At 58.2% G+C, this 13,181-nt stretch overlaps 1 protein-coding gene across 3 annotated transcripts; it reads left to right on the top strand.

Moving 5' to 3' along the window:
• The first annotated feature begins 108 nt into the window (after positions 1-108).
• Positions 109-12,646, top strand: ATPAF2 (ATP synthase mitochondrial F1 complex assembly factor 2). 3 transcript variants are annotated; one of them, XM_074341986.1, is made up of 9 exons: positions 109-183; positions 254-397; positions 6,508-6,552; positions 6,794-6,939; positions 7,970-8,067; positions 9,316-9,396; positions 10,402-10,514; positions 10,902-11,017; positions 12,387-12,646. In XM_074341986.1, exons 2-9 carry the CDS (start codon positions 265-267, stop codon positions 12,528-12,530), a joined length of 876 nt encoding a protein of 291 aa, XP_074198087.1. In that variant the 5' UTR covers positions 109-183; positions 254-264; the 3' UTR covers positions 12,531-12,646. The 3 variants fall into 3 exon arrangements, with proteins under 3 accessions (XP_074198087.1, XP_074198088.1, XP_074198086.1); XM_074341985.1 differs by lacking the exon at positions 109-183 and adding an exon at positions 3,193-5,086 and having other exon boundaries at positions 256-397; XM_074341987.1 differs by lacking the exon at positions 6,508-6,552 and having other exon boundaries at positions 115-397.
• The last annotated feature ends 535 nt before the right edge of the window (positions 12,647-13,181 follow it).

The raw sequence follows: 13,181 nt of genomic DNA, 5'->3' as shown, positions 1-13,181 counted from the left end.
CACGTGGCGGGCGCCCGGCCCTCTGGGACTTGTAGTCTTCGTCCCGAGGCGCGGCGCGGGGGCGGGGCCCGGGCGTTTGTGACGCTGATTGGCTGCGGCGTGCGAGGGGCGCGAGTGACGGCGCGCCGTGAGTGTCTCGCGCAACATGGCGGCGCCCAGGGAGGCTGAGGACGCCGGCGGCCGGTGAGACGCTGCGTGCGGCCCTTCTATCCTGTGTTTCCCGCGCTCAGCTCTCACGCGGTTGTCCTTCCAGGCCCCCGCGCGATGTGGAGGAGCTGCCTCCGGCTGCGGGACGCAGGGCGCCGCCTTCTGAACCGGCCCCGGGGCAGTTTCACCGCTTCCGAGGGGTCGGGGCCGAGCCCCTCGACCCCTGCCCGGGCCTACGCGCCCCCGGCAGGTGAGGGAGGCCAAGGCCGAACCGGGCGGAGGGGTCGGCCGTGCAGGGTGGCGGTGGCTGAGACAGGTCGCAGATCAGAAGGGAAGCCCCCGCAAGGGCAGGGACCGCCGCAGGGCACAGTCAAGTGTCATTTGTCACGTGCGGCTTTCTTCAGCCCTGTAAGGAAGTTAGATGTCATCCTTGCTTTCGGGCAAGGAAATTCGGTTTCTGGACCAGGATTGCGCCAAGGTCAAAGAGCAGACTTGGAGAGGTTTGTGGGGTTCGTGCCCCTTCCTCCACTTCTGACTCTGATGAGGCATAGAAGAAGGTAGTGGCTTTTTCATGAAAGCCTCATCAGAGATGAGTGGGAGTGACTCCCTGAGTGAAGAGTAGTAACACTCGCCTTCCATTCAATTGGTGTATCCGCTGAGGGCAGGAGGCACCGTGATCTTGGAGACACACATGGCTTCCACCCAGGTGATGTCCACTGTCCAGTGAAGAAGCTTATACTATCCGATTAAACAATAACCTATAATATCCTGTGATCAGAGGTGTACAGAGAAGCGCTTACTCCCATCTTGGGGGTGTTGAGCGTCTAGAAAAGTCTTGGGTGACAGGATGTTTGGGCTGAGTCTTGACAGATGAGTCACAGTTCAGAGTAGAGGAGGAGGAAGAGTGTTGGCAGCTGGAACACATTGAGGTGACAGCAGGTATGAGGGACCTTGCTGTGACACTGCCTGCGTTAGGAAATCTGGAACTTCACAGGTGGTTTGGCGCTGGGGCAGAAGCACAAACCTGGGGTCTGACGCTGGCCAAACAGGCACTGTGCGATCTTGGCACGTGACTGCTTCCTTCGGCCCTGATTTTCCTCTGTGTTGAAGGACTAGGTTGCCTCTGAGGCAAGTTCCATGATTTTATGCAAATGGGGAAGAGGGCTGGATGCAGCAGGGGAGGTTTCACGTGCCAGGGCCAGGCAGAGGGCCTGGAGGTCCACGAGGAGCCAGGAAGGAGGATGAAAGAGGGGCACCTGTGAGGTTGTGATTCATAGTAGGAGGTGTACGTATTTTCTGGTTCCAGGCACACATCTCCTAAAACCCTCGTCATTTACGAAGAGGTAAAGTCACGGGAGAACCTTTTGTTAAAACATTTGGTCTTTGTCCTGAAATAGCTCCAGGATGAAAGATGAAAGATGTGTCTTATTACTTATAACAGCCCATTTCAGCCACACCTGAGTTTGTGTTAATGCGGTGACTTTTGCCAGGGGAATCAACCACAGCGGTTGGAACTTTCAGCCCAAGTGCCTGACCTCTGGGGAGGGAGATGGGCTGGAGATTGACTTGATCACTAATTACCTATGATTTAATTGATTGTTTCTGTGTAATGAGGCCTCCATAAAATCCCTGAACTACAGAGTTGGGAGAATGTCTAGGTTAGTGAGCACATGGAGCTGCGGGGAGGGTGGTGTGCCCAGAGAGAGCATGGAAACTCTCTTTCCTCCCTGCCTTGCCCCACGTGTCTCTTCCATCTGGCTGTTCCTGAGTTGTATCCTTTTATAATAAGCTGGTAATCTGGTAAGTAAACTGTTATTCCTGAGTTCTGTGAACTGCTGTAGCAAATTAATCCTGTAGGAAATTAGGCTTGTCGGACTGAGCCCTTAACCTGTGGGATTCAACACTGTCTCCAGGTGGACAGCGTCAGAATTGAGTTGATTGTAGGACACCCAGCTGGTGGAGATGATGGGTGGGGAACCCCCACGCCCACATTTGGCGTGTAGTGTCTGTGTGATGGATTGAGTGTTGTTTGTCCTTTATGATGCCCCGGGGAGGCACATATGAGTGAAGGGGACACAGTCAGGAATTCCCTTAAGTTGGCACAAGCAGAAGGTTCGTTTAGGTTGGTGGATGCCACTCCCCACTGTGGTGGCACTGATCTGCCCCGTTCCTTTCTACTGCAGACTTTTTAGCTTAGGCCGGTGGTAGCCACATATGGAGGGAAGTGAGGATGGGCAGAAGAGTGGAGAGCTGTGGGCGCGAGGTGCACCCCGGCCTTGAGTCTCTGCGAAGACTTTTATGGTCTGAGCGGCTGTGAGTTTTGGAGGAGGGGGAGGTTAAACCCAAGTGCGCCTTCTCCATGAAGACTTGGAGAGGCAAGCAGATTGAACTTGGCTCCTTGGGAGTGGCCTAAAATAAAATACTTGGTCTGGCTCTCCGCAGAGTGTCCCAACCCCTGCTCCGGGTGCTCGAGCGGTTCGGAAGGAGGTGTGTCTGGTCGTTCAGCCCGCCTGTGTTCTTTGCTGCAGCAGACACATTTGGCCTGGAGAATTTTTTAGCAGCTTTGTTGAGTTTTGGTTTACTTACAATTCACTCTTTGAAGCATACAGTTCAGTGGTGTTTAGTATACTCGCAGGGTTGTGCAGCCGTCAGTTCTAGAAGACTTTGGTCACCCCACAGGAATCCCCGTGCCCTTTAACTGTCACCCTCCGAGTACCCCCCAGCCTCCCCAGCCCTAGACAACCACTACTTTGTTTTCTGTCTCTGTAGACTTCCCTAGTTTGGACATTTCCTATAAATAGAATGTGGTCTTGGGGCTGACTTTCTTTCACCTAGCTTTTCAGGCTTTACCCCAGTGGTGGCATGTATTGCCGCTCCGTTCTTTTTCATAGGTGACTAATACTCCATTGTGTGGATGCACATTTCACTTACCCGTTCATCCATCAATGAACCTTTGGGTGGTCTTCATGTTTCGGCCATTCTGAATGCTGCCGTAAACACCTGAGGACAGGTTTTTACGTGGGTGTATTTTTTCATTTCTCACAGATCGCACGGAAGAGTAGAATGCTGGATCACACGGTTACTGACTCTCTGAGGGACTGCCACACTGCTTTCCAGGGTGGCTGCACCATCTCACACTTCCCCCAGCAAGGCACAAAGGTCCTGATTTCCCCGGATGTGTCTTTGTGATGACAGCCATCCTACTGCATGTGCGGTGGTGTCTCCTGGTTTTGGTGTGCATTTCCCTGACGACAAATGGTGTCCAGCATTTTCTCATGTGCTGTTTGGACATTTGTGCATTTTCTCTGGAGCAGTGTCTGTTCGGATCCTTTGACCGCTTCTCCGTTAGGCTGTCTTTTTATTCCTGAGTTGCAAGAGTTCTTGGTGTAGTCGGTCGGAGGAGCTTTGATCCTTGGAAACGGTTGGTCTGAGCCGCCCCAGGTTTGTGCGGAGGGATGCCCTGACTCGGGATGTAGCTTGCAGGCCGGAGGCCCGCCAGGTGGCGCTGTTGGGAAGGAGAAGGCGCTTCCTCTGCCCGGTGCGCGCTAGGGGTTGCAGCCCGAAAACTGAGGCTGGTGGAAGGGTCCCTCACTGGTCCAGGAGGCCTGGGGCAGGAGGAGGAGTGGGGGAGTGAGAGAAAACTGTCGATTTCTGAGTATGGATTGAGGCAACCTCGCAGGAAGAAGGACCCAGTGGACACTAATTTCCACTTCAGTCCTCTTCCCTTGAGCAGGTTTTCGATGTTCTCTGGTTTCACAGCCTGTTTTCTTCCGGCCAGCTTTTAAAATTCAGTGCTTTTTCACGAACCCATTTCTCTGTATCCACAGAGTCCTTAAAACTGTCACTTAGAAAGCAGCAAGTGTGTTTTTGCCACGGAAACAGATGTTCTGTCAAGCGGGTGCTTGAGCTCAGAGCAGACCCGAGTTCTGGGGGACTGCTCCGCGCTCACTGAGGGTCCTGGTGGTCTCGTGACGTGTCTTCTGTGACCCAGGACCTTTGAGGGTCCAGGCAAAACCCGTCTGTCCTGATATTTTTGGCAACACTGAATGAACTTTCCAAGTCCTGTTCTGGTTGCCTTTGTGAGCCCCTGGCCCGGCTCCCTCTGCCCCTTGCTGGGGCCCCTGGGCTGCTCTGATATCCTCTGCGGGAGCTGCCTTTCTGGCTCTCTGGAACCCTGCTGCCCTGAGGCTGGCAGCCCCCTGTAAACAGTTCCTTCCTGCTGGAAGGGGCACACACTCCCTTCTGAAGCCACAGGTGCAGTTCAGTCCCTCCTGCAGAGCTCAGGTGACCCAGTGCCTGGAGGCCTTCCTTTGGCCCAGGCGAGAGAGGGCTGCCCTGGGGCGTGTCTAAAGCAGTCCTCGCACTTTGGCCATCCTGGTCACTTTATCGTGTGCTGGTCCGTCGTCCCCCCAGGCAGCAGGTGTCTCGAGGGCAGGGGCAGCTTTGAGGAGATCAGCACCATCAGGTTTGTGCCAGGACAGAAGAGCGCCATCCGAGCAGCAGAGCCTAAAAACCGCCTGCACGCGGGCCCGCTTGGCCGCCCTCCCGTCCTCAGGTGCGGAGGTGGGCCTGGCCGGGCGGCGGTGCAGGGCCAAGGGCAGGGAGGCTTCCCTGGGGGGGACCACGCCGCCCTGGCGGCTTTGGGAGGTCCTGCCTGTGCTGCCCAAGGCCCCACCTCCCAGGGCCGTGTCGTGCCAGGTGCTGGAAGGCTCTCCGCTGGCACTGCAGCCGCCGGGGCGGATCCTTCCCATGGTGGTGAGTCAGAGCTTCAGATCCCCTCCCACTTCCTGCCTGTCTGGCTCTGGACGTAACTGCGCAGGCTGGCCGCCTCCATCCAGGCCTCCAGACAGACAGGGGCCTCCAGCTGCATGTCTTACCTGCCACCTGCGTGGACCGCGATGGCATGCTGAGGTGGGACACTTAAGGGCAGCAGGGCCGGGTAAGCCTCCTATTTTGGTGTCGGATGTTCGAGAAAATCACCATTATGGTCTCACACAGAGGTGGTAAATTCTGCTGAGGTTATAACTGCGTCGTCTCAGTGGTCAGATCAGGTCCCTTTAAAAATAAATTCTGGCTCCACGAAGATGGGGATTTTTGTCTGTTTTGTTCACTGTTTTACCCCAAGTACCTGGACCAGCACTTGCCACATAGTAGGCACACGAGTTTTTTTGTGGGAAAGTAATTTGAGCCTTAGTTTAGTATGTGCAATTGTGGAGATGTAATTGTGGCCTCTTTGTGTGAGTGTTAATGACAGCAAATGAGGTACATGAAGAACCTGAGGTTGGAAAACAGAAGAATACATGTTTGGAGTAAGACCAGATACCCTGTCTCCATGACCACCACTCTCCCTGCCCCCCACACGCAAACCAAGTTCCCCTGATTTTCGTAGTCTAGTTGAATTAATAAACTTTTAAGTTTGACCTTTTGTATGTGTGTTAAAGGAAACCAAAAAGCATTAAAAACCATTAAAAACTCTTCCTTCGTCGTGTGCTGCGTCGTTACTTCCAATAAGTGACTTTCGTCAGGGACACTGAAGGTGTTTAGTGCCCAGTGAATACAAGGGACACTTGTATTCAGGGACAGGGACAAGCGAAGGCAGGAAGGAGGTTCGCGTTTCTCTCGGGTGGTGGAGGCTGGTTTAGGCTTTGTAGCTTCCTGGATGTGCCCAGTTGGAGGAATCTGCACACTTCCATATGAGGCACGCTTGGTTTTTAATCCCTCCAGGTGAGAGGGGGAGTGTGGTTAATGCTCACGTGTGATTGTACTTGTTGTTTTCAGAAGAAAACACAGGACCCCAATTTCCCCCTTTCTGAAAAGAAACGTTTGAAGTGTCTGTTGATACGCAGGCGAGCTGGTTAGTCAGGGTAATTAACTGGATGGGGGGGTGGGAGATGCTCCTGGGATCTCTGCTTACTGCGTGTGCACCACCCACGTGGACACACATGGACACACGCACGCACACGCTAGCTTTCCACACGAGCCTTAGAGCCGTCGGATTCCTGCCCGGGGTGGGTCTCTGGTGCTGTCCCACTCAGACGCTAGACTGGAGCACGCAGCGGGTCGCGGGGGACGTGCTGAGAAGTTGAGGCAGGAAGTGTCAGGTGGTCAGTCTGCAGCTTCGTGATGCTGTGTGGTCCCTGTTGCTGGGCTTGGGGGCCGGCGGGACCTGTTGCTCTGTTGTCCCTGGACAGTGAATGGTTCCTCCCCTTTAGTCAGAAGCCGTGGAGTGGGGCAGACCTTGAATGGCGATGTGGAAATCCGTCAGTCAGCATTAGCAGCAGTGATCCAGGCTGCTCTCGTCACTTCCTGGGCTGTTGCCACAGTATTATAAACTGGCTTTTTGAAAAATCTTTCCAACAGAAAGGAAGAGGTTTTATCAGAACGTCAGCATCGCACAGGGTGAAGGTGAGTGTCTGAAATTCTGACCACTTCTCTTTCTGTGTTCTTCTGTGAACGGGTGGGAATATTTCTGGTCTCCACCGGTTCCTTGGTGAGCTTCCCTTTCGCGCATCTGCCGGCTATGGTTCTGGAAGCCCACGGTGAAGGGACTTGGCGCCTTGTCTATACCGGTTCAAGTAATTAAGTATAGCAATGGTCACTCGATTCCACTAACAACCCCTGACAGGTTTTCGTCTGATCTTTCAAGGTGGCTTTGAGATCAACTTAGACCACAGGAAGCTGCGAACTCCCGGAGCCAAGATCTTCACTGTCCCCAGCGAGGCCCTCGCCGTGGCAGTGGCCACCGAGTGGGACTCTCAGCAGGACACCATCAGGCCCTACACCATGCACCTGGTAACAAAGCCAGCACCCTGCAGAAGCCGAGGCCCCTTTCCCAACTCGGATCCGGCCCCCAGGTTGGGGTTCCAGGCACACCGCCCTCTGGCCTGACTCCTCCCAGGCCCCGGACACGTCTCCCGCTGCCCCACTCTCCTCCTGTGTCCCAGCAGCTCTCACACGCTCTGTGGTTGTGGTTGTGTTACCGCGGTGGCTGTCTGCCCCCTCCCAGCCCAGAGCCCACCCCTGGCCTGGGGTTCGGTGCAGATCTGTGGCCGTGGGGGCCGCTCCCCATGGAGCCAGGCCCTGGTCCACACGCAGGCAGCTCACTGAGCGAGGTGCTCCAAGAGCGGGCAGGGAAGGGGTCACTAAACTGGGGCCCCGGCTCTGCAGCTTCCAAGTGGTAACCTTGGGGAAGTTGCTGCCCCTTCTCAGCCAGGGCTCCCCACCGTGAAAGGTGGGCAGTGGTCCCCACACAGGCCGGCTCTCCATCAGCTCGGCCGGGACACGCAGACTAGGCGGGCTTCCTCAGCCCCTCCCCGGCCCACGCGGCCTCTCCCTAGCCTCTGATGACATGCAGTCTTTGTCAGAGGAGCTGCAGTCAACAAGGCACTTCTGGGGAAACGGTCTGGCCCCTGGTGTGGCTGGTTCATCCCCCTGCTCCCTGAGGGATCGGGGAGTCGGCTGCTCAGATGTGAGTTCCAGTGGTGTCTCAACGCTCATTTTCTGAACTTGACCTCTGAGCCTGGGTTCTACATTCTGAATGTTACGATCACAGTACCTCCCGGAAAGCGTTGTTGCGAGGCTGGAGTTAAACGTGCAGAGCCTGGTGGTGGAGGGCCTGAGACCTCGGGGGTCTCACTGATCCTGGGGCTGGCGAGTCGGTGCCAGGAGGCCCCTGTAGCCCTGAGTCTGGCACGGAGCCTGGTGCAGGGGGACCGAGCGGTTCCTGCCGCCGGGCCCTGGCTGTGCTGTGCAGCGAGCGTCCTCAGGATGCAGTGCTTCTGCCTGACCAGTGGTGCTGACTGGCCCTCTGCCTCTGATGTAGACCACGCTGTGCAACACGGCTCTGGACAACCCGACCCAGCGAGACAAGGACCAGCTGATCCGGGCGGCTGTCAAGTTCCTGGACACGGACACCATCTGGTAATGGCCGTATGGGCGCCTCCCTGGGGTCTGAGTGAGTCCGTCGGGCTGTCTGCTCCCTCTGTCCAAGCGTTCTCTCCTCCACACCTAGCTGCTCTGCAGATCCTGGAAGGAGGGCTCGCGGGCAGCACTGGTGCCAGGGCCCCGGGCCTCCTCTTCCACAGCGCGGCAGCTGACAGGTCCAGGCTCCGGGGTCACGTGCCTTGCCCAGTGGGGCCTCCGACCCTGGACTCCTGTCCCCGCACGTTGTCACATAGACGTCCTGGTCGCCACTTGTCAGCTGGATGCAGGTGGTCCCCTGTTGTATTCAGGAGCTGGCCTCCTCCACTTAGGGAACCCCGCCTCGCACCTGTGTTCTTTAGCTGATGGGTCAGTGATGCTGACGGGAAGTTGAAGGGTCAGTGACGTGGCTGAGCAGTTCCATGTCTGCTGCCCGAACGCTCTAGGTCCTCTCACGGGTGCCCTGACATCAGCACTGGGGCCAAGGGGGCATAGATGCTCCTGGCAAGTCTGTCCTGTTTGTGTCAGGGACCACTTGGTTGCCGGGCACACCCTGTTCAGCCCAGCTCAGGGAAAGGGCGGGGTCTCTTGGAAGCTGTCCTGGATCTCTGACAGTGGTTAAATTTGAGCGTCTCCCTCTGCCCCGGGGGCCCTCATCCCTGGGCAGCCCGACCCCCAGCACAGTCGTGACCCCTCGTTCCACTTCTGCTCGCACCAGATGGGCCTTCCCAGTGCCCACTGGGTCTGCATCCCAGGAAGCCTTGCAGCCCAGCTCCCCGTGGCTGACCCCGTCTCGTCTCCTGGTCAGAACGATGGCTCAGCCTGCATCGGGGCGTCAGGCACCCACATCTGTGGTGGGGAGGCAGGTGGGCTCAGGAGGTGCAGGCAGGCAAGGTGGTTCGTGGCCGGGCGCGGCCTCTTGGCGGGGCGGCCCCAGGGCTATGCCGGCGTTGGGCCTGGTGCCGCAGCCTGGCCTGTGCACAGCTGGACAGTGCGTCTCAAACTCAGGCTCCAAAGCCCCAGGCAGAGCTGGTCTCCACCCAGAGGGCAGGTTCCATAAGTCCTGCTGGGCTGAAGGCGGGCCTCCCCACAGGCCCCAGGCCCCCAGGCCCCCAGGCCAGACCTGAAGACCCACCGCTTGGTGGGGTGGGGTGCAGCGGCTCTGTGCTGCTGCCTTCGTGGGCTTCCTGTCTGTCCCTGGGAAGGGATTGTGCTTCTGTGTGAATGAAGGTGACTTTGCTGCATCAGCTACAGGGTGGAGGAGCCGGAGGCGCTGGCGGAGCTGCAGAGGCGCGAGTGGGACCCGGTGGCAGAGTGGGCCGAGAGGAGGTAGGACGGCAGGGCGGGCACTCCAGCCCGGTTCAGTCCGTGTCATTCCAGGGGGTCGGGAAGGGCTCCCAGCACGTGCCGCCTTGACCAGGGCCCTCCGTCAGCGTAGGTGGACTGGTTTTCCCCTGTACACAGCTCCTGAGTGCCCACGACGTGTCGGCATCCTCTGGCTTATAGTAACGGGCAAGCCCTGCGCTGCAGGGTCGGATAAAACCCAAGGACTGGAGGCTGCGACGTCCCCTCAGAGTCCGGTGAGATAAATCGGTAGTTCAGCTGCCTGGAGGTCTTTGCTGCGGTGCAGAATCGTCAGCTTGGTGGCAGCTGAGATTTCTCGTCTTCACGTTTTACAGAGAGATGGGGCCACTTCCAGTGTTCCGTTTGATCTATTAGAAATTTCAGGGAGAACACTCTAAGCCGATGGAAAAAACCAGTGATACATGAAAGGAAATTACAAAACCTGCTTACTCCATTATGTTTTCCTGCGTTTATGCAGTTACGATGGTTCTTAAAAATGTATCGCTCTCAAAGCCGGCTCCCGTCCCGGACCAGACAGCGCCTCGTGTGCAGTAGAGCCTTGGTAACACGTGACAGTGACTAACAGGCACGGGACAGTGCAGACAGTCTTGTAAGGAAAACAGTATCTTAAACCTTTCATGGCTCAAACGTGGAACACTTTCTTAGAAGGTTTAAAAAGCAGGTAGCCCTCGGTGTTGCTGGACATTCAGGCAAATAGGTTGGAGTCTCAGGCAGCAGCTACAGGTGACCCTGTTCCTGACTTGCCAGCCTGCCTTCATCCAGGCCTTTCTTGTCTGGCTTTGCTCTCGGGGGGAAGGAAACTACGAGGTCGGAGGCCACTGACCACACGGGCAGTTGTTCCCAGAATCCCCGAGATTGGCCCCTGGGCCACATGCCCTGCAGGGCACACGTGTGCTCAGAGGGTTGGGGCTTTGCCTCCGGGCAAAAGCTGCTGCCCAGCAGGACTGCACTCATGGCCTCTTCTCTCAGGTACAGCGTGGAGATTGGCTCCTCCACCAGCATCCTGGGGCCCAGCATCCCAGCCCGGACTCGGGAGGTGCTGGCCAGCCACCTGGCCTCTTACAGCATGTGGGCCCTGCAGGGTATGTGGTGCTGCCTGTGGGCCGGGGAGGGCGTGCAGACGGGCAAGGCTGTGCGGGACCCAGGGAGAGGGGGCGGGGGGGGGGCAGGGACTTGTAATGTCAGCCTCTCACCCAGTCTGCGGGCTCCGCGGGCTCACGCCCTCCCGGGAGGATGTGGTGCTCTGCTGGGCCGGGATGGTGGCCGGCAGGGCGCCCACTCCAGGCAGGGGCAGAGGAGGGACCCCCATGGGGAAGCGGCTCTCTTGCTGGGAACGTGGGGAAGGACTTCTCCCTGGCCTGGGGCCCCGCACTGCACTGGGGCTCAGGGGCTCGCAGGGACGGGTCTGGCACCCGCCCTGTGTCGGCGTGGGGGGTGCTCTGGGTCTGACCCGGCTTGTGTCCCTGCAGGGATTGAGTTTGTAGTGACCCAGCTCAAGTCCATAGTGCTGACCTTGGGCCTGCTCGACCGGCACCTGACAGTGGAGCAGGCCGTGCTGCTGTCGCGCCTGGAGGAGGAGTACCAGGTGCGGGTCGGGCTCCGGGGCCGCCTCTCCCTCCCGCTCAGACTGACGGAAGTGTTTCTGGGTGCCCCGGGCCTGTGTGGCTTTCGTGTTCGTTTGGAAACCAAAGTCAGAGGGCCCAGAGAGGTAGCGTCAAGTAACGTGACGCCCCACTGTGTCCGCCCTCCCTCATGGCCGTGCCTCCTCTCTCCACCTGGTCACTGTGGCTGCGGCTTCCCCATCTCACACAGGGGGACACCCAGGCTGGCCGCACCCCCAGAAGGTGCTGGAGGCGAGGTGTGGCGGTTCCAGGTGGTTTGGGTACAACTGCAGGATGGGGTTGGGGGAGGCTAAAATGGTCCGGAGCCACGTCTGCGCTCTCAGGCTCAGCCTTCACCCCCGCCGTGCACGCAGCGCGGGTCGCTGGCTGGAGGAGCGCACGGCGGCTGCTGTGTGTAGTCGAGTTCTGATTTCCTGGGCTCAGAATTAATCAGGCTTCGCTACCCTGGCGTGTGCGTTTTCACTCAGCGCTGCAGTGTTTGGTGCAGCCCCCTTTTGGTCCTCCTCCAACATGTGACACGCTGGCTTCTGCTCTGATACAAGCCTTTCTGTAAGGACAGGGTTTTCCTAGTTCATGTAGTTATCTGCTCGGAACAATGTCAGGGCAGAAACTGCTTCTCTCTGGACAGTAGAAGTGGGTGTGTGGGAGGAGGGTGACCTGTGGTGGGCAAGGGGCAGGAGGCCTGGTTCTCCTCTGGGCTCCACTCTGGGCTGCAGGACCCAAGCCCAGCCCTCACTCTCTGAACCTCAGCGTCCATCCGCGTGAGCAGGTCTCTGAGAGGGCAAAGTGCTCCTCAGATGACGCAGCGCAGCCGCCCAGATGCCCTGGGCCACCCAGAAATGCAGGCCGCTTGTGTGGCATGGATCCGCCTTCCTGGGAGGAGCCCGTGGGATGGGCTGGAGTCACACTAACAGCCATACTGATGTCCAGGGTCCTCCATCTGGTTCTGGAAGGAGAGTCTGCAGCCCTGCCTGCCATGCAGACTGAGGGGCCCCTGCAGTGCCGGGCTCCCCAGCAGTCAGCTGACGTGGCCACGTGGCCCTGGTTGGTTGCTTTGTCCCCATACCTGGGGGACACGTGCAGCCCAGCCTGGCCAGGCAGCTCATGGAGGACGACGTTCTACAGGCCGCCTTGTGCCCCCTCCTCGTGGGCACGTCAGGCCCGGGGAGGGAGGTGCACATGTGGTCCGGGTGCTGCTCTGCCCACTGGCGAGTGGTCACCTGCTGCTGCCCCGCGTGTCCCTGCATTTGGGCGTGGTCGGAGCCTGCTCCCCTCGGCCCTGCTCTGGGGGTTGGGCATGGCTCCACCATCACTGTCTTGTCCTCCCCTCAGATCCAGAAGTGGGGCAGCATCGAGTGGGCACACGACTACGAGCGGCAGGAGCTGCGGGCCCGCACAGCCGCCGGCACCCTCTTTGTCCACCTCTGCTCCGAGAGCACGACGGTCAAGCACAAGCTCCTGCAGGCCAGCGGCTGACCCTGTGGTCCCCGCACCGTGCCACCCCGACACCCTGCAGCCGGGAGCAGCTCAGGCCGAGCCCGGCACGCGTGTACGAAGGACTCTGATTTTATTAAACGTTTCTCGCCCGGAAACGTGTGGAGCCCAGTTTTCCCTTGTCTCGCTTTTCCCATTGCATCTGGGCTTCCCAAGGCCACACAGCCGGCCTCTGGGCAGGTCCTGGTGTCCCCGGCGTGGCGGGGCCCTCCTACCAGGGAAATGGTGGCCCTCGGCCCTGAGGCTTTTTATTTCCTGGTTTTTAATCAGTCTTTTCAAAGTGAGTCATTTTTGGTCCAAGCTGTTTGTATTTTTTTGCTGTTTCAGGAAAAAAGGATTTACTCTTGAAAATAGAAAATATTTGTTGTTCCTGGGTTAAAAGCCTGAGTAAGGCCACCTGATGTGCACTCTTCCTGCTCAGGGAGCCACTTACTTGCAGGGCTCCAGGTGGCAGGCAGGCTCTCCTGGTGCCTGGGCCCAGGGTGGAGCGGGAGGGGTCTGTGAGTTTCAGGCGCCCAGGCTCGCAGGCCCCCCCATCCTTGCCCAGCACCCCTCTCCCCACCCTCTGACTGTGCTCAGAGGAGGTACCGTCACGTCCCCACTTCACGGATGATGGATGACACCTGGCTGTGC

Source organism: Camelus bactrianus, chromosome 16, assembly GCF_048773025.1.
Source record: "Camelus bactrianus isolate YW-2024 breed Bactrian camel chromosome 16, ASM4877302v1, whole genome shotgun sequence".
NCBI classification, from domain to species: Eukaryota; Metazoa; Chordata; class Mammalia; order Artiodactyla; family Camelidae; genus Camelus; species Camelus bactrianus.
The sequence above is the reverse complement of the archived record's forward strand: the minus strand, read 5'-3'. Positions and strand labels throughout refer to the sequence as shown.

Excerpts from the sequence above, each read along its gene's own strand:
- ATPAF2 (XM_074341985.1), top strand. The coding sequence starts at position 4,897 with ATGGTGGTGAGTCAGAGCTTCAGATCCCCTCCCACTTCCTGCCTGTCT. Across the intron at positions 6,940-7,969 it reads GGCCCTACACCATGCACCTG|ACCACGCTGTGCAACACGGC; the intron begins GTAACAAAGCCA and ends CCTCTGATGTAG. Across the intron at positions 9,397-10,401 it reads GCAGAGTGGGCCGAGAGGAG|GTACAGCGTGGAGATTGGCT; the intron begins GTAGGACGGCAG and ends CTCTTCTCTCAG.